This window comes from Melopsittacus undulatus, chromosome 4 (assembly GCF_012275295.1).
Source record: "Melopsittacus undulatus isolate bMelUnd1 chromosome 4, bMelUnd1.mat.Z, whole genome shotgun sequence".
Classification (NCBI taxonomy): domain Eukaryota; kingdom Metazoa; phylum Chordata; class Aves; order Psittaciformes; family Psittaculidae; genus Melopsittacus; species Melopsittacus undulatus.
Window position 1 is genome coordinate 52,401,309 of NC_047530.1, and position 21,343 is coordinate 52,422,651.

Consider the following 21,343-nt stretch of genomic DNA (forward strand, 5'->3'; position numbering starts at 1 on the left):
GGCACTTATTTACAGACTGGAACAGAAGCATTGTCTGCAGACCACAATCAAAGAAAGACTGAATGTTCATTGTGAGACACAAATTCTGAAACAATAAAATAAGCTCTATTTCTTTCAGAAAGGAAAATTTCAAAAACTCAAAAAGGAAAATTGAAAGCAAAAAGAGACACAATGAGAACACTTAAAAGTCAGTTTGCCACTCACTGCAACCTGTCAAGATTCCTGGTACTTGTAGTGCTTGTAGATATTTACAGAACATTAACCACAGAAAGTCTGCTCTTGTAATATTTATCCAGGGCTCTAAAACTGGACAGGGAAACCTGCCATTAAATGGCTTAAAGTGGGGCCAGCAAACCTCAGATGAGTCCCATGATTAGAGTAAAATATATCAAGTGCTACAAAGTCAAGGTGCCCCAAAACATTAATCAAATTTGAAATGTGAGGCCATGCAGTGTTCAAATGGTTATGAACCCCAACTCTGATGCCCTCCATTCCCACTTAATGTCATGGCAGTGAAAGACAACAGCATCATGAAGCAGCACTCTCTGCAATCAGTAATACCTGTGTTGTAAAAGCCTCTCTCTCCCTCACATTAACTTGTTTCTCCCTGTTTCCTTGCAGCATGCTAAAATACCTACTTGCAGTCAAGCACCTGAGACATGTTACTTTCTGCAGTGACGCACCAGAAACCAACCTGGGCTGAGTGGGTAGATGTCATTATCAGTCCCGAAGAACAGATTGCGTGTCAGCTTGCGAGGGTCAACCTTCTGAGGGGTGGATGAGGCCGGACAGAGGGAGAACCTGCGGCGGAGAAAGTTCTCCTCCTTCATGGCATGAGTTGTGGGGGTTTTCTGAAAATCAAAGATAGAAATAACAGTTCATTTCAAGACACAGGATATCAAAGTTTCACACACAGATGACTTCACTGTTTCAAAGCTGCCTAATCCTATGTAATGTGCCAGATCTTTTTATAGAGTGCCAGGAGGCTATGTAGGGAAAAAGTGAAAGTGGTATTAGTTTGAAGCTACAATCACTGATTTGCCGACTCTCAGTATTTGAAAACTGCAGGGAAGCAGGACACTGCTCCTTGGTGAATCCAGGCAGTATAACACCCTCCTGCCTCCATGGATCTATCTAGGGTAACAGCTACTTACTGGCTGTATCCAGCGCACAGTGTTTAAAATTAATGGGTTTGTTTTGTTTTGTGTTTTGTTTTTGTTTGTTTGGTTGGTTTGGTTTAGTTTTTTTTAGGTTTTGGAGTCTCATAAGTGTAACTGCATTGGTTTCAGTGCATCTACACCACCTCCACAAAACAACATTGAATCGGAGCTGCATGGAGGAAGAGGAACCAACTGCATGAGCTGCAGAGAGCAGCAAAATAAGAGACAACACCAGTGCTGCTCCTGCCCTTATTTTCAATTACAGCACATCTAAATATTTTTAGGTTTGTTTAAAATGGCTTTTACATCAGCTTTGCAGTTGATCAGTAATATAAACCTTGCTGCTCTATGAGAGTAAAGAACAGCATTTGTCTCCCCAAAAGCCTCCCTGCATCCCCATACAAGAGCCTGGTGGTACTGTGCTCTTTACTACCACTTGGCTAGAATATTAGACTATCCTAGCTGGAATTAAAGGTTTCTTTTATACCTATCCAACAAACTGTTCTTTCTCACCCTTTACAAACAGATATTATGACTGTCTCCTTCCTGAGTTACAAGCTTTATTCTCTCTGCATGTGCAGCCAGATGCAGGGTTCTTGCTAGCAGTAAGAATTAACTCAGCCTTTGGGTAGGCATTACAGACCCCAAGGTCTGCTGCTTCTCCAGGGGACAGTTACTGAGGTAAGAAAACCCTTCAGATGGCACACATTTCCTGAAAAGAGCCTCCACGTTTTCCCATCTCTTTTAGGCCAGTAGCCTAAAGAAAACAAAGGGGGAAAAGCTGCCCTGAGTCACAGTGCAGTTCAGAAGGGCAGGACCAACATACATGTAAGGTGACCTTTGTGGTACTGGGGTGAAAATGGGCTGATTACAAGCTAGAATATCCTGCCCCGCCCTTCCTCCTCCCACTACCACCCCAGTGCTTGTGCTGGTACAAGAGCCCAATTTAATGTGGAACCATCAGTGGCCTCTTAGAACTCAGCCTTCACAGTTGAGAAGCTGCATGGGGGGTGCTGTGAATACATCCCAACATAAATGCCCCTCCTGTGTTTTATCTGAGCTCTGTCCCTTTGCCTGCCCTGCTGATTTTTGTAGAAAACAGTGTCAAGGGTTCAGGTTTTGCAATTATTATTTTAATTTATTTACACAGCAGGCTGCATCATCTTTAAAAACTACCTGTGATTTACACGGCAAGAGAGAACCTGCTCCTTTTATCCTGAAAGAGACTGCCTCAGTGCTCAAGAGCTTAATTTTTGATCTACATCAGCCTGGACTCCAACAATGAACATGGGTTACCAAAACCACCTGGAGGAGCAGGTCTTTCTGAATCTAGCTTACCATGCTGGGATGAGTGAGCCATCAGAGGTGAGGGCTAACATCTGCAAAGGGGAAAATGGCTAGCAGCTGGGGCTAGCCCTAAAGGGCTCCCTTAGGACACAGAAGTGCAATTTGAAGGGGATATATCTCCTCTGCTGTGTCCACATCATCCACAGAGGATGAATTAAGGTTTGTGAAGTGCTCAGAGGACACAATGCTTCCCAAAAGCCCCTACATGTTATCATGTACCCCCTGTGAAGTGGCTGCAAGACACTACAGACTCAGTAGCAGCATTTCCCCATAAGCACTTCACACAACTCTTGATGAAAGGCTTTGAATTTGGGTGCCAGGACATGGATGACATGCTGGACAGGGCTGCCATGGAGCAACCCTTCACACGGCATCTCCTGTGAGGCTGTGTTTCAGGCCCATGATCTGTGATGACAGCCGGGTGAAATGAGGTGGCTGCAGTGCCTTCCACTCGCTGCTACCCTGCCTCCTGTCAGTTCAACTGCCAGCAACATTGCCCTGCAAACAGACATCTGGACTCAGAGTCCCCAGGCTTCCACTGCAGTCAAAGGCGTCTCCAAAACAGCAGGTAACTGAGCTACCTAACATTTAGCAATGTGATTAACCCTTCTTTTTGCATACTCTTGATTGAATACAGCTGGGAGGGGGGATAAATGCAAAATTACAGCTAACTTTAAAAAAAGAAAAGAGAGAGAGGAGGAAATGTAGCTAGTTACATGTCTGGAAGTGAAATATTTTAAAATAATCCACATCTAAATAGCTGGGTTTGGAATGCTAACACTGAACTATTTTCTGCTCTTGTTCCCAGAAAGACCATTTCAACTCTCCATCTCTACAACTGCTCGTAAGTGGCTCGGAACAAAAGCAAATCCGTGGGATACTCTTCCCTAAAAACAGTGACCCATTAAAGCCAAGCTGTTCATGCGGAAGGCATTCAGAAATCCCAGGTACATCCAGTTTCAAGCAGGCTGGTGGGTAAGTTACAAACACAAAACATCTGTCTATGCCCTGCTCTCGTGGTGGAGACTCTTCTTGACAGGGTAACAAAAAGGCTGCATTCAGCATCATTTTGTCTCTGTAATACTATGAGACACATCAGTGGAGAACAGCCAGCCAGCACACACTGATGTTGGTGGCAAAACCCCTCTAGACACCTGAGCAAGAACAGACTCTAAACTGGGTTAACATACCAGAACACAGCTTCTGTTAACTGCTGCTGTATTTACTATGCAGAGAGACTGATGTTCCAATGTTTTCCTCACCTATTATTTCACACTATTCAACCAAAGGATAATTGACAGAATTACTGTGCTGATGCTCTCTTGTTCCCACACTTATTTAAGTCACAGGCTTGACAGTAAGAAATCTGGACGTCTTGCTCAACCAGGAGTACCCACTGGGCAATAACAGAGGGAAGAGATAAGAAAAGTCTATAATTTGCTCTTCTCTTCTGTATCTTAATGCAGACTTGTGGCAGCAACTTACCTCTTTTTGACAACAAAAGTAAATTTGAGTAAGTTCCTCTTAACTGTCCTTTTTGGCATAAGACCTGAGATGGAAGCTCCCTGAGAAGAACTCCTCAGTGTGTCTGCCAGCCACACACATGCAACCATGCACCACACCATGTTACCAACACCCCAGACTGTTTTTTGAAGATCACCTAACAGTGCATTGCTTCAGCTCACAGGCACCAATCATTCCTACATTTGACTTTCATCCAGAAAGGTTCTGACACCATCCACATTTTAATGGGCTGCACTCCAAGTAGAACCTGACAGCAGCAGAGCCTCTTATTCACTGTGCTATATGGTGAAGTTTAACTTACTTTTCCTTTATTTTGGGTAAAAGAGAAGGTTTGTTGGCCTGCAGCTGGTTCTCTGAGACTGCACCATCTTAAATTACTATAACATTTTATCAAAAAAAGGCTGAAATGGACAGACTCACCCTACAAGACTTTACCTCATTGCACAGTGCAAAGTGCAGCACAAAATCACACAAAAGGACATTTTTCTGTATTTGGGTGTTGTTTTTTTTTTTTTAATACATCAGACACTTTTTTCCTTGGTGGGAGAAAATATAGTCCATACTATTAAGATTCTATAATACCCCTGAAATAGTTGGCTTGGTTTCCAAAAGATACCTCTGTGTGTATGCATCTCTATCTATTCTGTTTTGTTCTCCCTCCCAGTGCCTTTTGTATCCCTGGCAAAAGTAAAGGAAATCCAACAGGCATTAGGAAACTTGAAAACATTAGCTTCTTAAAAGTTATGTGAAAATAAGATATTAAAGAAAGGAAGGAAACTGTACTGCTGTCCTCTGAAAGAAGGGCAGTACTTAAATCCAGCTATTACCAAACATCGCTGAATCCAACATAAGCCACAAATCCATAAGAAAATGAGGCCTCATTAGCTCACTTGGAGAGCTACTTCTTGTTTCTGTCCATAAGGGTCCACCTGCCCAACCTAGCTTCAAACTACATAAAGCTCATGAGAGTTGAAGGGATGCTGAACAGTAGATGCCAGAGGCAATTTTCCAAAGGGATCTAACAGGAAGGTGGGAAGTGTGATCGGTGTTTTTCACAACAGGGCTCTTTGGACACCTAAATCCAGCCTCTGTCCAGAATCACCTTTGTGAAATAGGAGAGTGTGAAGGGTTCCAAGAATATAGCTTGTACTACATCTGCTTTTATACCATTAATGCATGATTATCTAGAAATCATATAAAAATTCACTGGTAAGGAAGAATCTAGTAAGCAGTAAGCATCCATAGACAAAAGACATTCAGACAAGAGTGCTTTTGAGTCTCAAATCTTTCATGTCTGATTTAACATTGCTGTTCTGAAACCCAGATCTACTTCTAAATCAGTATTTCGGAGGTTGCTTCAGGATATGCAGATGCTTCACAGAAACCAGTTCTGCGGGGGCTAGGGGAACAGAGAGAAGGTAAAAATCAAAATCGGGCCAGAACTGCAGAAGGCCAAAAATTGCCATTATGTTACCAAAAATACTTATATAACACAAGGCAACAAATTTCACCCACTGCTCCTGCATTCCCTCCAAATCTGGCACATGAGATAGAGAATTGTCCCAGAAAGATATCACGTCTTTATTTGAAAACATCAACTGATGCAGAATCCATAAGTTCTAACTTAAGCTAACTTCACCATGAAAAATCTTCACTCTAGCTCTTCCATGAATTTATCTGGTTGTTAGTCTTGGTAGATTAAAGTGCCCTGAAGTTCGCAGCTCAGGTCATTTCTGGCCTTCTATACTGTGCTCTTGATCATAAAACTGAAGAAAAGGTAATACAGAGAGTAATGACAAAGCCACTAAACACAGTATTTTTCAGCTTGCCCCTTTCACATCGACAGCTCTCTAAGCAGTAATGGGCTATTAAATGTGGGCTGTTCGCCAGAGATTAAATAGGAAAAAATAATTCAGCAGCAAGAAATAAACTTCTTGCTAACCCTGTCTCTGAGACCACTTTATCTTTTATAAATGAGAAGTATAGCAGATGAGAAGTCTGCACCAAACCCCATGAAACACAGGACAAAGGAAATGGGGAACTTCCCACTCCCAGGCAGCTTCAAAAACAGATAACATAAGAGCAGTGGGGCAAGAACAAAAGCTATTTTATTAGCAAACTTCGTGGCTACCATTAAGGCAAATGGGTACTGCCAGTGCTCTCCTCTTCCGGCACCAGACACGTTTTGGGTGAAGGCAGAGACTCATACACTTAAAGATGATCAGCATTGGTGCAGAGATAACTTCCCCGTGGCTGCTCTGCATTTGGGGTATTTTGTGCTTGCTGGGAAGATAGTGGCAGTGTTCAGTATCAGGCAAGGCTTTTGGAGGTGGAATTTTCCTGGCTCCACCTTTACATCTTCTAAGTTCCTGATATATAATTACCACACAGCTAAACACTGTGCTGCCGCTACCCTTTGCAAACTGGTGGGTAGGTTGGTTTGCTTACTCTCATTTCCAGCATTTTAAAATAGTATTGGAAATATGTACATCTCTATAAATAGTAAATTAGGGGGTTGTATAGTCAAGAAGGCTGTGGCAGTTGCAGGGGAGGGGTCTCTTAATTTATTTAAAGCTTGTTTCAAACAACCTTCTCTTTTTCTGGTCACTAAATATTTCCCAGAAATCAAACCATATTTTGTATTCACAGCAGTCATTCACTCCAGAATCCACATCAATAAGGAAAATCAAATCAAAAGATACTGACATTTCCTGATTCTATTAACCCTGAGGAGGTAAAAAATTCATGAACGAAAAGAGAAGGCAAATTGTTAACAGATACATTTCTAACAATTGCAATCCTAAATACTCACAAGGAAAAACAGCAGCACAGACCCTCATCAAGGGTAGATTATTAGTTCAGTGGTGCACTGGTGATTTACAATAGCTGAAGAGCTACAGTCAATTTAGAAAGTCTGTGAAATTTGTTTCTGGAAACTATTCCTAAAATACCTATTCATAAGAGACGTAATTGGACAACCAACCCCCTGCTAATAGTTAAATAAAACCTGATACAGTGAAAAGTGCCCACGAAGGCATCTTTTTTTTCTCTACCTAATCCATGTTTTTCAGTCAGGGATATGGCAAAACTCACATATTAGAGCTAACACTGAATGGTTTTGGCTTCTCATGCTGTTGGCTGGAACCTGAAGCAATTAAGTGTCAGCTATTCCCCATAATTATTTGGGTCAGTCATTTCTCTGTGGTGCTGGCAAAGGCAGCTTTTATCACCAGTGGTGGTCCCTGGTATGTTCTTGCTAGACCATGTCCTGCTCTGCTGGATCCCAGACCAGCCCCAGAAACACAATGGAGTCCAACTCTTTTAATCCTTCATGTGCTCCATCCCGATGAGTACACTGAAACACTGGTACTGCAGGAGTGCTCAGATTTTGAGGACTGCCATGCTCTCTGCTGCACATCATACTACTCAGCCTGACAATTGGTCCAGGCTGGAAAATCAAGTAACACAGGTTGCTGAAGACACCCATCTGCAGCAAAGGAACCAAGTTACGGAAAGGAAAAGCTACAGACATATTTATTAAGATTATATGCCACAGGAAGGATTTCTCTCAGCATTCTGAGCAGGTTCAGGAGCTTGGCTAGTTCATTCCTACAACCTAACTCAAAGCTCACATGCCCTGCAGAGTCCGTAAAGCTGCTGGTTTTGTGGAAGTTGCCTACCACAGCCACCCCCAGCAATCTGCTCTGGTTTTCTCTAAGAACAGAACAACAACCTCTTTCTATCACCTTCAGCTTTTCTGCCTGCCTTTTCCTGCACTGGGCAGCAGAAACTATGTAGTAATCAGGAGAGAAAACTATTTCTTCCCTTAATTCTCTGTAAGAGGTCTTGATTAATGTTTCCTTTGTATACACCAAAACATTTGCAGCTTTAGGCACACCAGCAGCATTTAGACCCATAATCTTCTTACAACTAATCTCTCTCTACTGTGAGCGTCATGTTCAAAGATCACAACTACAAGCAAAACCAGGCACTGAATGTCTATACTGAGAAAGAAACATCCCAGGTCATTTGTTTTGGGGATGCCTATTTAACATAAGACTAAGAAATCTGAAGGTATGGCCAAAACATTTTTATTTGACATGTGGAAAAACCTCACCTTCAGAATCATCTCTGGTTTGAATAAACATCTCCTGTGAGTGAACATCAGCCTATCACTAAAGCCATGCTGTGTTTGGGAAAGGGATCACTGCAACCTTATGGCTTAAAAATAGGCATTGTAGTAAGTATTAAATATACAATCCTCATGTGGTTTTCGTCTTAAAACACTTGCAATTTTCTCTCTAAACATTACGCTGGAGATTTTTTACAACTAAGACTACTGGGGGGATCACTGAAATGAATGCTTAATGAACTTTATATCCAACTTCTCTGCCCTTTAAAATGTATATTTTTATATGCAGAAGACTATTAATTTAACAAAGCATATTAAATTTCCCACTAGCACTGAGGGGCTTCTCCTGACTTAGCAATTTCACTGGTCTCTCCCCTTGCTAACTGCATAGATCATACCTCATTTGCTGTAACTACAACTAGTATATCAACCTTAATTATTTCCCTGGTAATGGCAAGTGCGTGCAGAGTTGCAGGTTTTACCCATACTACAAGAAGAATGAGGAAATTCCTAGCACTCAGAGGAGGACAGGAGAGAGCACCTTTCCTGCAGACCTTTGTCTTAGTCCCTTACTTTCTTTACAGTAAATCATACTTTGCATAATCTCCTTTAGGCCTTGATTCTGGAAGTCATCTCTACTGACTCAAGTTCATGCAAAGGTATTGAAGCACCAATCTATGCAGGAAGGTAAAGTGTTTTCTTTGAATCCTCTTCAGCCGTTTAATCCCATGTTCTAATATATTCAACTGAAGACAACTAAAAGATAAATCACAGTTTTTCAGCATACATCAAGCACCTGAATGCTTATCTATCTCACTGAATTTGTATTCAAAGTTTATCATTACTTGTTACTGATATCTCTAGTCAGCATTCATTTAAGCAGTCAAAAAGTTAAAAAGCCAAAATGCAGATTAGTAAAGACTCCCCACCAAAACATAATGTACAATCAAGCACATGTACAATATATAGGAAGAAATGTGCCATCAAAGATCACAACTGATCTCCTAATGCAGTGATCATAACACACAAGCCAAGAAATTCCAGTAAGGATCCATCTTGAAACAAACTCAGGAACCAGATCCCTGCCTCTAAATCTATTTATATTTATTTATTTATATATTTATATACTTGTTTAAATTAAAGTTTCATATAGGTGACACAAGGATTCATGTGCCTATCACAGCTGCTTCTCTGCAGAGAACTCAAGAGGCTGTGGAGATACATTTACATCAAAATTAAGTAATAAGCACAACTCAGGCACACATACATGAATTACCTTTGAGGTACCTAGCTGGAGTAGGGTTGATGGTGTGGGCTACAGTAGTAAGGCACACAAGGCAGGCTAGAAATTATATGTGAGAAGTCAGGCAGACACCACATAGCCAAATCATTCTGAAATCCATGCTGATGTCTGCTACTGAACAAGCCTGTTCAAGTATTCAGGTAAGCAGGTATAAGCCACCATCACACCTCTCTTGCAGTACAGACCATCCCTGAATCCCAGCTGCTTGTGCTGCAGGTGTGGGCACAGGGCTCAGCCAGCCTGCAGCAGTTTGGCAATGCATGCCCAAGCCAAAAGGCAATGTTCCCTTTGACTTCCACAGGTGCAAGGCTCATGCACAGAGGTACAGTATGAGGTTAGGCACCAAAACTCAGTGTCAGAAGCTTTGTGCTAATTAAGGAACCAAGCACATGTTTCTGAATTTCAATACAAATAATATTAGGCCTGAAGATAAAAACATCAACATATGACTCAAAAAATCTCCACCTGAAATGCAGATTTAAAGTGCTCTGTTTCCTTTTTATTGCAATTATTAATAGCGATAGCTCATCTGCCAGTGACATTTTTTGTTTGAGGCACACTGTGAACACAGTGTCTCCAAGCCTGAGCATCAGGAAGCACGTTTCTGAGCCCTATGAACAGTATTCGCAAGTTGCATAAAGGTAAACCGCATCCACATTTGACACATTGAGCTTTCCAGTAATTATTTGTAACTCAGTATACACTCTACTTGGGGAAGTGATATCCCACAGCCCCCTGTGCCCTCAAGTTTTATGCACACTAATTGCTAGTAATACCCTCTGATGACCTTCCATAAAATCCTTTTAAACTGTAGCTGCCTACTTAGGAAAACAGCTTTTAATAAACTCATTGTTACAGTGATACCTTAGGGGCTAGAGAACCCAGGATGTGGTAAGGGTCGCCCTGATGGAGTCACTGTGACAGGCTTTTGGGAAGAGGGATTCTGGTCCCGCATGGAACCTGCCATCCCCACTACCTGCAGGAGGGCTCCAATGGGCATGGCCCTTCAGAGGGGGTAAAGGGAGTTGGGATAAACCCAGAGCGGTGAGGGAAATGTGATATCAGGTACATGGAAACATAAACAAGAAATTCATTTAGTTGTTTTAGCTAAAGCTATCAGAGATTTAAAGCCATGACAAGAACACATCACTTTGGACAGGCACTGCAGCTAAGTCATCTGCAAGCCGGCCACATCTTCAAGGTCAATTCTTGCCTTGATATGTTCTTTAAAAAGGACATACTAAAAAGCATGATTACAGCCTCATACCACTATCTAAATCACATAATGAGATCATATTCTCTTTTAATGGAAGGCTCTTACTTCAAGCTTTAATGACATTTAAAAAAAACCACAGACCACTGCAAGCCTCACTGATGGCTAAGATATCCACCTCTGCCTTTATATAATTACATCTAAAAAAGATTATGCCTTGGGGCTACACTCCCACCACACCATTACTAGGAAATACCAAGCTAATTTTAAGACTAGCTTTCATGCTTGATAGTGTCCTCCTGACATTATTGTTTTGTTTGTGAAATATTGCCCCCTTGTAACAAAGTAAAAACCAGACTTCTGTCTCAAGTCCTGTTGAGCCACTTTCAGACTCAGGCTCAGAAGGGAACTTCACTGTTGCAGTAAGGCAAAGCTAATGGCAGGAAAGGATGTTTACAAACCAACTTCCATCAGAGAAAAGAACTGCTGTTCAGTTTCACAAAGTTTTTCCAGAATCAGTTCCAGAGATTTTACGTCATGAGCATCCACCATCCCAAACACAAAGAACAAAATGGACAATCCTAAATGCCAAGAATTTTAGTTTAGAAATATACTTCTACCTTGACATCCTGTATAAGCACAAACTGTATTTCCATCCAATGCCTCTGACACCAAGCCCGCTAAATTATAGCCAACCTGGCTCATGTGGTTCTGAAGAATAATGCAGTGATGGAGAAATGACCATATTCCATGGTGCTCCATTCATGCAGAATTTTCTGCTCCTCTGTTTGCTTGTTTCTCCTATCAGTTTCAGGCAGGCTCTGTAAACCTCAGGGGCTTTCACAAGAAGGGCTGAATAAACAACATGCAATAAGTTTTAAGGAAGTGCAGCTATTTTTGGAAAGATCCTTGTATGCCCGTTTAGCTTTTCAGACTTTTGGGCACGCTAGTATCCAAGATCTGCTGTACAAGGGTTTAGATTTAGCATCCACCTACACTTCCTCTGCTATAGCCACGCTCCCTGAAATTCTACAGGAAATTAATGCTCTGTGTGTTTTAGCATAAACTTCACTGTTTCTCAGAGACAAGAGCATCAAGCTCTTCCTAGAACAATAGTTAAGAGATGGCACTGAAGTTATTTTGGTCCTAGATTTTTAATTAAAAATCTCTGTGGGAGGAAGGAAACTAGACAACCCACAAGGGGCATTTAGGGTGGAATTTATGCTGTGTTAAATGAGCCCAAAGGACTCAAACTGAGCACAGGCTGATGCAGCACACACGATGAAACCCACTCTCAGCCACAGTTCTCAAGCCAAAAGCCTTTCTGTGTCTACCTCAGTCCTTTCTTCCCTCCCAATTTATCCATGACTTATAAGTGAAAATAAGTGGATAGGACAAACTCTTTGCACTGGCACTTTCCTTTGATTCAGCCGGAGGGAGCTTTAGGCACGCACGTGAATGAACAGAAGCTCATCATACAAATTTAACTGTGCATTTGTCTTTGCTGATCTTCTCTTACTTGTTCAAATAATACTATCCCAATATTTTTGCCATTGATTACTCTTCTACTTGTACAGCTGTCCCACTACCAGATGCAGCCTATGTGTGCCAGGTATAACCCAGAAAGAAACTCTCTGTACCATGAGGGTGGTGAAACATTGGAACCCAAAGGTTGCCCACAGAAGCTGTGGCTGCCCCATCCCTGGCAGTGTTCAAGGCCAGGCTGAATGAGGCTTTGTGCAACCTAGTCTAGTGGAAGATGTCCCTGCCCATGGCAGGGGAGTCGGAACTAGATGATCTTTCAGATCCCTTCCAATCCAAACCATTCTGTGATTCTATGATAGTTCAAGCCCTGAAGAATCCAAGCTCCTGATCTCATAGGCAGCAGACCTGACAATATAGCTCTTGACAAAAGACAACAAATCTGAAAGCCACAGAATTCAGAAAGAGGACTCTTCTCATCACTTTAAAGCTCACCTATACTTACACTGCCTTTATTTTTTGTCACTAAAAGATCTGAGCAAAAATAATAAGAAAAAAAGTAACCCAAACTGAAACAAAACAGTACTGCTTGGCTGCAACCCCTTCTTGCTACAAGCACTGACAACTGCAAATACAAGGGAGATCAAAAGCCCCTGGCTGGAGAGCTGGGAGTTCCCAGTTGGGGAAAGTGAGGAAAGCACCAGCCACACAGCACAACACCAACACAAGGATGCCCAAGCCAGCTCCAGCATTGCCACAAGGGAGGGAGGAGACTACAAAGGAAGATATGGGAAACAAGGGGCACCTGCAGACCCCTGTGTACAGATTTATGGATGACACTGAACTTCAACAGATCTATGTCAAAAGTGTAAAGATGGCTTTAAACAAACAGAACTCCCGCCTCCCACGCAAACATTATCTGAGACCTGGCACAGAAGGAAGATCAGGTCCTCAGTGTCCAGACTGACTGTGATTGAAAGGAAGCCAGACACAATGCAGCCGATTCATGGCATTTTCTTTATCAAGGCACTAAGAGCAGCCATACAATGCTTTCCAATACAGACTGCAGCAATTTATCACAGAGAGACAGGAGTTAGCAGGAAACACTCCCATTATCTCTGCTACAAAAAGGAAATGGCAAGGAGAATGGCTAAAAGGTGACAGAGAGTCCTTACGAGGCTGGACTTCAACCCAGCTCCGGGCTGACCAACTCATCTTTTCCACAGCAGAAAATAAATGGTAAGTTAAGCATCAGCTGTGTAGGTCTCACAAAAGGAGTTACAGTTGCCACACTATGACTTTTGAAGAGAAACAAACTGAGACAAATGGAACTATTTAAATAGCAACCATGCTGGTTTGTGGCCTTTTTAAGCAAGGTGATGCTGACTTACAGTGGTGAGTTCAGGCACCCAACAGGTAGAAGGGAGGCAATGTCAGAAAGACCTGCAACACTGTAAGGAGGGGGTAGAGGAGAACAAGTGCCCATGCTGCTTTCTGGCAACCACTTGCTCTGTGCTACAAACAGTAGGCTTCAAAGTGGTTGCTGCCTACAAGTTTCAAATGTATAAGAGTTTATAAACACAAGAGCCCAGATGGAAAAGATCTGAAAAGTCTGGGAGGGTAACGAGGGACAAAATAAACAAGTATCTCCGAAATGAAGTAAGGAAGCACTTAAAATGACAGAAGGCTAGATGGTCTGTACAGACATCGTGGTGCCTCTAAAAGGTACAAAACCTTCACCATCCCATGGCTCTGCAAACATACTGAATTCCCCTACAGGGCAGAAACACAGGCTGCTATTACCAGCTGCCCGTAATAAATACTATTGCTCAACCATTAGCAATTGGCACAGCAAATAAACGTGCTAGGAGCTGTACACATAATACATAATTGCCCCTGCCTCAGAATGCATATTGGGTTTCTAACCATCTCAGGCAGCACTTGGACCTAAACATATTTGCTGAAGAGCAACAGACCACACTAGCTAATGTCTGAGTGCAGCAGGGAAAACTAAAAAGCATAACATTTTGATTTCTTCTCCTTGATCAGGTGAGCTCATTCAGTGTTTTACCCAGCAAAACTAATTTTCCACTGCAATCATCTCTTCACCTTTAGGGAAATGTATAAACTCAGATATTAAAGGCTTCTGTCCTATGCAGCTCACAATTTATCATCACAGACACCAGTGATGTAGTTGCTGTAAGGATGATTGGGTATTTTATAATGAACAATTTCATAGCTGGTTAAAAGTGGAGCCAACAAGACAATAAAAAGGAGCTTTTCAAAACTGCTCACCAATGGATTCTGTGGACTCCTGTGGGAGCAGGGCTGAGCTGATACTGCTTCTGTCTTTCAATCTCATGTAAACTGTCCCAACCGCAAGCCTTGCTGCCAAGAACTGCAAGCAAGGACCTGTCTGATGCCTCTGCCTCTCCTTCTAGGGCTGCCAATGTTGCTGGTCTCTTTAAAGAGAAAGATCAGCTGCTGACAGCCCGCGGCTCCCACCAGATGCAAACAGAGCAGGCAAAACCTGTGAGTCAGCTCAGGAAGAGAAGTAACCTAAACCAGCAGAAGCACCATCAGAGATTACCTTCCTCCTGGAATGAAGCAGCAAAGACTAGGGCAAGCTGGATGCTAGGCTGGGTTACTGCAGATTTGTCCAAGGTCAGTTGCTTGCTCTTGACGACCATATGCCAGTTTTATTGAGTGACTGACTGCTGCCTGCCTGTGCCACTGTGACAGCCCTCTGCAGTGCCCACCTGCAGCCCCAGCTTGCAGGCAAGAGCCCATCTGGCTCTCAGGAGCCATCTCCACCACTATCATCAGTGCCATGGGGAATCAATGAGCTTGGGAAAAAATGGTGAAGTTTTCCTCCCTGCTCTGTGAAACAAGCCTCCTTCAGTTCAGAAAGCTGTTTCTGAAGCAGTGCTCAGGCTGGAGGTAATGAAGTTGAGAAATGCAGCATTGAAATGGCACTCACAATGAGCAAAGGTGGGAATTAAATGATATGGAGGTGACACTAGCTCATAGGAGGAAACTATTAGGTTCTGTGAAAATTTATTTCCTTCAACAACCCAGCAAGTTGTGCCAACAAGCAGCACAATAAAGTGTGTTCCTCCCAGCAAAGCTTCGCAGTCCCCTACCAGCACCAGCTTCTCCTCCCCACAGATTCCTTCACTTCACCATCAGCTGCCTTAAAATAACCTCTTATCTTGCAGAAGAAAAGGACCATATCCATTATTTATTCTGTGGTAGAAGAAAACCTGACAGTTTTAGTTAGGTCTCATGCTTTCAGTCACCTGTCAGTTATGTGCTGTTAAGGTAGTTTCCCTCCTGAAGACCCCAGCCTGTTGGTGGCACTGCCTTCCCTAAAATTACTCTGAATACTAACTGTTTCCCATACAAAATGTATTTCTCCTTTGCCTGCAAACACCGAGTCTTTCCTACATGATTCTTGCTACAAGGCAAGATTGGTACAAGGCACATATCAATCATCTAGATTAGCATTAGTACTGGGAAAAACCCATCAATAAACCATGATACTCAGGATTATGGTATTTGATCGGCATTTGTTTGAAGTTTCTGTACCTGCTGCTTGTTGATCTCTGGACTGCCCTGCTCTACCCTCCCACACCTGTGCCTGAGGTAGATGACCACAGATACAAATGCTTAGTATTTCATGGTCACTAGGCACTCACTTTTCACTGGCGCAAGTGGCTTTTCAGGACCCAGATTTGCAGCATTGTTAGAACACCTCTGTGTTTCCCTGCCAGCTCAAAGGCACTTCCAAGTAAGCATACCGGACTTTACATCTCTGCCACGGTCCTCCTACATTACCCATATTCTCTAAATAAATACAAAGGTCAGAAAACAGTCTGAAAGTGAATAAAGTCTTAGGTCCTTTATTTAAAAATAAACTATGGCCATGACTCACATGACTCAGCCATGACTTTAGAGCCAACACATGACCAGTTCTTAGTTTCTTAATTGTGAATACATAATGACAGCAATATTTGTTTTTTCCACTGTATGTCCAGTCACAGAGACAAGATTATAAATAATGACATATTTAACACTCGCTTGTCAAGGAGTTAGAGAGGCAGAGGCAGCCTGCAGACCTAGACTTGTTCTTTACATGATTCTGTACCAGTTCACCCACGTTAAATTGCACATTATTTGCCAGTATATTCTGCCAATACAATGAAAGTGTGGATGCAGTCATAGCCAAATAAAAGTGCTCTATACTGGAATAGCTTGTTCTCCTTTCCCACAGGGGAACAAGCCACACTGGTATAAGCATGTTAATACTGGCATAACTGATTTCACACTAGGGAAGGGTTATATCAATGTTACAGCACAGTAGTTAAAAGCAGTGCAACTTGTTTACATAGGCAAGACCTAATTTTGTAGAGGATTTGCTCCAGATCTAGAAATGACTACTAAAACTCCTAATTCCTCACACAGTTTAGACACAGAGCAGAATTGGGCTGATGAGGGTTTTAGATGAATAAAATATAACGCAAATCAACAAAGATCACCGAATAATAGCAACAACAACAGGAGGAAGCACACTTTCATGTGGGCTCTCCCTAATAAAGCCAGTTATATACAGGAGACTCCATCCCTGTAGGCAGGTGAGAAATTATCAACATTGTTTAGCAGGAAAGGGCAGTAAAATAGCCAAACTTGTTACATCACACCAAATTCCTGTAAATATCAACTGATGAAGCAAATCATAGGATGCCACTGCCATAGCAGCTTCTAGCAGAATCCAAGCCTCAAGGGAGCTGAGTGACAGTGATGCTTTTGAGCAGAGAGGCAGAAATGCGAATCGTGTGTTCAAGTACTTCTAAATCCATTATAGATGAGTCCTGTCAGTCAACATTTCCCAAAATACTACTGCATTTGTAGGAGTCTGTGTCCAGCCTCAGAGGCACAGGGACAGAAACAAAGAAAGAATGGGAGACTGAAATGAGAGATGAAGAGAGGAGGGCAAGTAGAAAACTAGAAATTGAAAGGTGTAAAGAAAGAGGCTGTCCGAAGGGAGTATTTTAAAGAGCTATAGGAAAGTAGGGAGGCTGTCATCAGCCCTGGGAAGGAGGGGAAAAGGCCACTCACCACAGCACTCGCTGTCTCAGACGGCAATCACTCTCCCACTGACACCTGCATTCAATGCCACCATCCCTTGCCCAGACCCACAGTGTGCTCTGCAGCGGTCTGGTCCCATCTCAAATGCTACTACACTCCTGCAAGCTGCAGATCAGCACTGGACCCAGAGAAGATACTGCATGCAAAGCCCGTGCTCCAGGGGCACATGGCAATGAAACACACCTCCCACACGCTGCCAGCACGCTGCCTGCGATCCCAGCTCCTGCTTGGAAAAACACAGAAACTCCAACCATGGGCACTGTGGAGGAAAATCCTGAAAGAAGCACAGCCTGATTCAACCCAGGGATATGTCCAAAGAAAGCCTTAAACAATAGCGCCGGTGGGTGTGATCTGCCACTGTTCCTCAGGGGAAGTTTAAACTGCAGTGCCCATCGACAATAATTTAGTTGTCAGCACTGTTAACAGTTTCAGTGCTGATCAAAGCAGCTGGGCTGCGCCGAGAAAATTAGAGCTAGTTGCAGCCACTTATCAAAGAGTGCCAGCAACAAATAACCTGCAACTCTGTGACAGACTCTATTCCTGCCATGCATCATCTCCTGCACCCTTTCTTTTTAGTGGCTTCTTGGCACAGATGTGATTGGTGATTCTTCACTGTGCAGTCAGAAGGGAAATAAAACCCAACACAAAACAGTTAACTTTTTTCTGTAATTAATCCGTGAGGAATAAAGTAAATTCTTGCAAAAGTAGGCTGGTGATGGTGGAAATGACTCAGTGCATTCTGGACAAGGCTCAGATACACCCAAGTTTGACAAAGATTTCCCAGGTGATGCAACTGAGAACAGTACAGGCATCATTCCCTAAGCTGTACAGAGCCTGAAGATGCCATGCAGAGGCAGGTTCGCCAAGCACAGGCACAGACATCAGGCACACTAGCCCAGCAGTACTGCTTTAGCTTTAAAAATAGTCCAGTAGATGTTGCTAGTTACAGTATCCCATAGTGATCATACACATATTGCAGTGGATAAGCGTGTTTAACTAACAGCCCTGCTTCTCCCTGCATCACTCTGCATCTGGAAAATAGCCACATGTCTTTTCCTTCATGGCTTTTCCCAATACTGCTAAATTAAGTGACAAGCACAAAACACACACCTCAGTCAAACCTTGCTCCTCGGCCTATTTGTGCTGCTGTTGTTCTGCACACCATGTGCTCTTCCCTGGCCCTCATGCTCTCACTGTGAAGAAAGAGTCCTGCAAACAACATCTATATCTGCTGGTGTCACCAGCTGCAGTGTATCAGCTAGTGCCTTTTTGTACACAGTTTTACAGTGATTTATCTGGGTTCATGTCAGATCATATTCCTCCAACACATTTGGCATGGTATATAAACAGTACTAACTAAAAAGCCTTGGAAGAACTCCCACATGTTGCACTGCTATCTATCTCATGAATAACTGATATTCAAAATGATAGAAAATAAAATGACAGTAAAAACAGTATGAAGTCAGCATTGTCAAGGTACTTTACTCCTTCAGCGTACTGTGCAAACAAGGATTAAAATGTATGAACAAACACCCCATTCTACGCTTGACAGTCCATGGTTTGCTGAAGCCACAGTATCTGCTAAGACATGAAGCTCTTTCATTAGATCAGAAATTCCACTGATCGGAGACACTGTTGCTGTGCTGTGAAATCCCCATGGGAGGCAACGTTCATGTGTCAGGCAGCACTAACACCTCTGGGATCCTAATGCTGCTGTGCTTTGAAAGAAGTGCTATACCCCAGTGAGGCCCCGTGCAAGGAGCAATGCCAAGCCCAGGGGTCCGCTGCCCCTCTCCCACAAGGGGCTGGGAGAACCAGGGCACCCAGAGACATTGCCTCTGTCTTGGGGTAGCCAAGCAGGAGAGGAACCATGCGGGGTGCACACTGTGCAGAAAAATGTCCAGCCTCATTTAAGAGGGCAGAGAAATGCTGCAGTAAATTCTGGCAGTAAATGACAGAAAGGGTGGAAAGGAACTGTTTTTTTTTACTGCATGCACCAGAGCTGGTCTGGGCAGGGGGAACAGTAAATCCACCCAGTGCATCTGGGCTCTAGAAGCCAGTGGTCAGACGTGTTTCTCTTATTTTCAGACAGTTATTAAAGGAGCCCACTGTGGTTGGGTATTATGAGCTGAAAGAAAAAACTGGGATGAATTTGAAGAGAAAGCCTCACAAGCAACTACCATGGCAAGGGGCCTGACATCTCCATCCAGAGGAAGGGATGCAGGCAGGCTCTGGCTGGAAAGAGCACCCTGAGGCCATGCTAGTTGGAAGGCACAGGGGATTTTTGAGTCTACATGAGACAAGGAGCTGCCAGGAATATTTTTGTATGGGAAAAAAGATTTGACGGTCTCTGCAGGTCTCTTACAGCCCTATGTTTCCTTTCGTTCATAATTTCCCCATTTTTATCACCCAGCACTACAAAGATAAGTCAGTCTTTCAGCACTTGCTCAGGCTGTTTGGCATTTGCAGTAACAACAGAAAATCCAACAGTGCTGTGACCAGTTATTTCTGAAAGACAGTGGACAGTTTTTGAACAGCTGGATGCGGTGGCATCTCTAAGCAATCCCTTCTCTGTATCGAACCACTAAATGTCACAGGAACCTTGGAGGCTCCTCACAAACGGTTCTGGACTATAGTCTGCCCTTGACAGCCACAAGACTCACTGGCTGTATGCAAGGCACAACAATCAGGAGATGGGAAGGAGATGCCTCATTTGTGAGCAATGGCACATCTACCTCTGCCATTTCAACCACACCAGCACAAGAAGAAATCCTCACATTTCTTCCCAGGATGAAGCTATTATACCTCCCTTCTAACATGTCCTGCCTCTTCCTTATGCAGCCTAGTCAGAATTAATGCCATAACAAAACTCCTTCTGCAGACTGGTATGTGGTTGTACCACTCAGCTGGACTTGAGTCAGTGATGACTTGCTTGGGTATAGTGAGGACAAAATCGGTCTAAATGCTTCCTGTTCTTAAAGAGACTCGCTTGAAAGTCACTTTCCACATGCCTGGTAATCACATTCCCACTGTTTCTGCTTATGCTCCATTTCTGCCAAGTAACAGCTTCCTTCCCGTACTTGGAAGAGCAGATCTGGGTCTCCACACTTACACCAGGTGATTTTCCTTATAAGTTTGGCTGAACTATTTGCTTTCCTGGAAAGCAGGACAAACACCTTCATCTTAAAAAAAAAAAGTCAACAGTCAAAATGACCATTGTTAAACACAGTTAGAAAAAGGCCAAGTAGCACAGGCAGCCTTGTGTTGTTAAACTATCAATGTAAAACCAGATCTCAGAGCAGACTCCCACAATTAAAATCTCTTTGAATTCTGATGCCTGCAACAAATCAACGGCCCGATCGGTTTGCAACTAGAAAACACCTGAGCTAGCACCTGGGTTGTGCAAGTAGGTTCAGCAAAGAAGCTGCTTTCAAAGACACTACCAGTTGGAAAGAGGCTTGTTAACTTGTCTAGGAAAGTCTCAGCATGATCCCATCTCAGAGTCTATGCTGGCCCTTTTCCTTTGGGCATTACTTACTTGGCCAAAGACAATGCCCAAGTAACATAAACCACAGCTTCTTCCTATGGCCAAAGGCCCAACGCCGTCTCCCTTTGTATCTTCTGATTTCCTGCAAAAAAAGGCACACCTTTTCCCTTCAAAACCCTCTGAATCACAAAGCAGGCAGGCAGCCCTTAACCCTCTTCTGGCCAGGCAGCAGAACAGTTGCTGGGGCAGACTGCCTATACCCTTGCTCAGCCCTCCAGCCTCAGAAGCCTTTGGCCATCCCAGTGCCAGCCCAAGGCAAGGATGCCTTGAGGTCTTCTCCAGCAGCTCTGGCAAGGATGTCCTAGCAAAAATGAGCCTTCCAGGCCTTCTGATTGTACAGTCTCCATGGTGTGTTTCTAGTTCTAAAAAAACCCCAGCAATCCAAATAAATAATAAAAAAAAGATTCTTTCTCATTTTAGACCTGAAATCTTCTTAAAATATCACTGAGATGACAGAGATTTGAGCTTTGCACTTTTCTGTGGTCAC

The 21,343-nt window shown here is 43.1% G+C and overlaps 1 protein-coding gene across 9 annotated transcripts in view; it reads right to left on the reverse strand.

Moving 5' to 3' along the window:
- OSBPL5 (oxysterol binding protein like 5) overlaps positions 1–21,343 on the reverse strand; it is a 141,614-nt gene that overhangs the window by 61,863 nt on the left and 58,408 nt on the right. For 7 of the 9 annotated variants that reach the window (XM_031055062.2, XM_031055064.2, XM_034062594.1 and 4 more), the window contains one exon: positions 695–851. In XM_031055062.2, the coding sequence (XP_030910922.2) occupies positions 695–851 (157 nt within the window). Of the gene's footprint in view, positions 1–694; positions 852–17,279; positions 17,436–17,492; positions 17,624–21,343 lie in introns of those variants that run through there. The other 2 variants (XM_031055067.2, XM_031055065.2) reach the window with 2 other exon arrangements.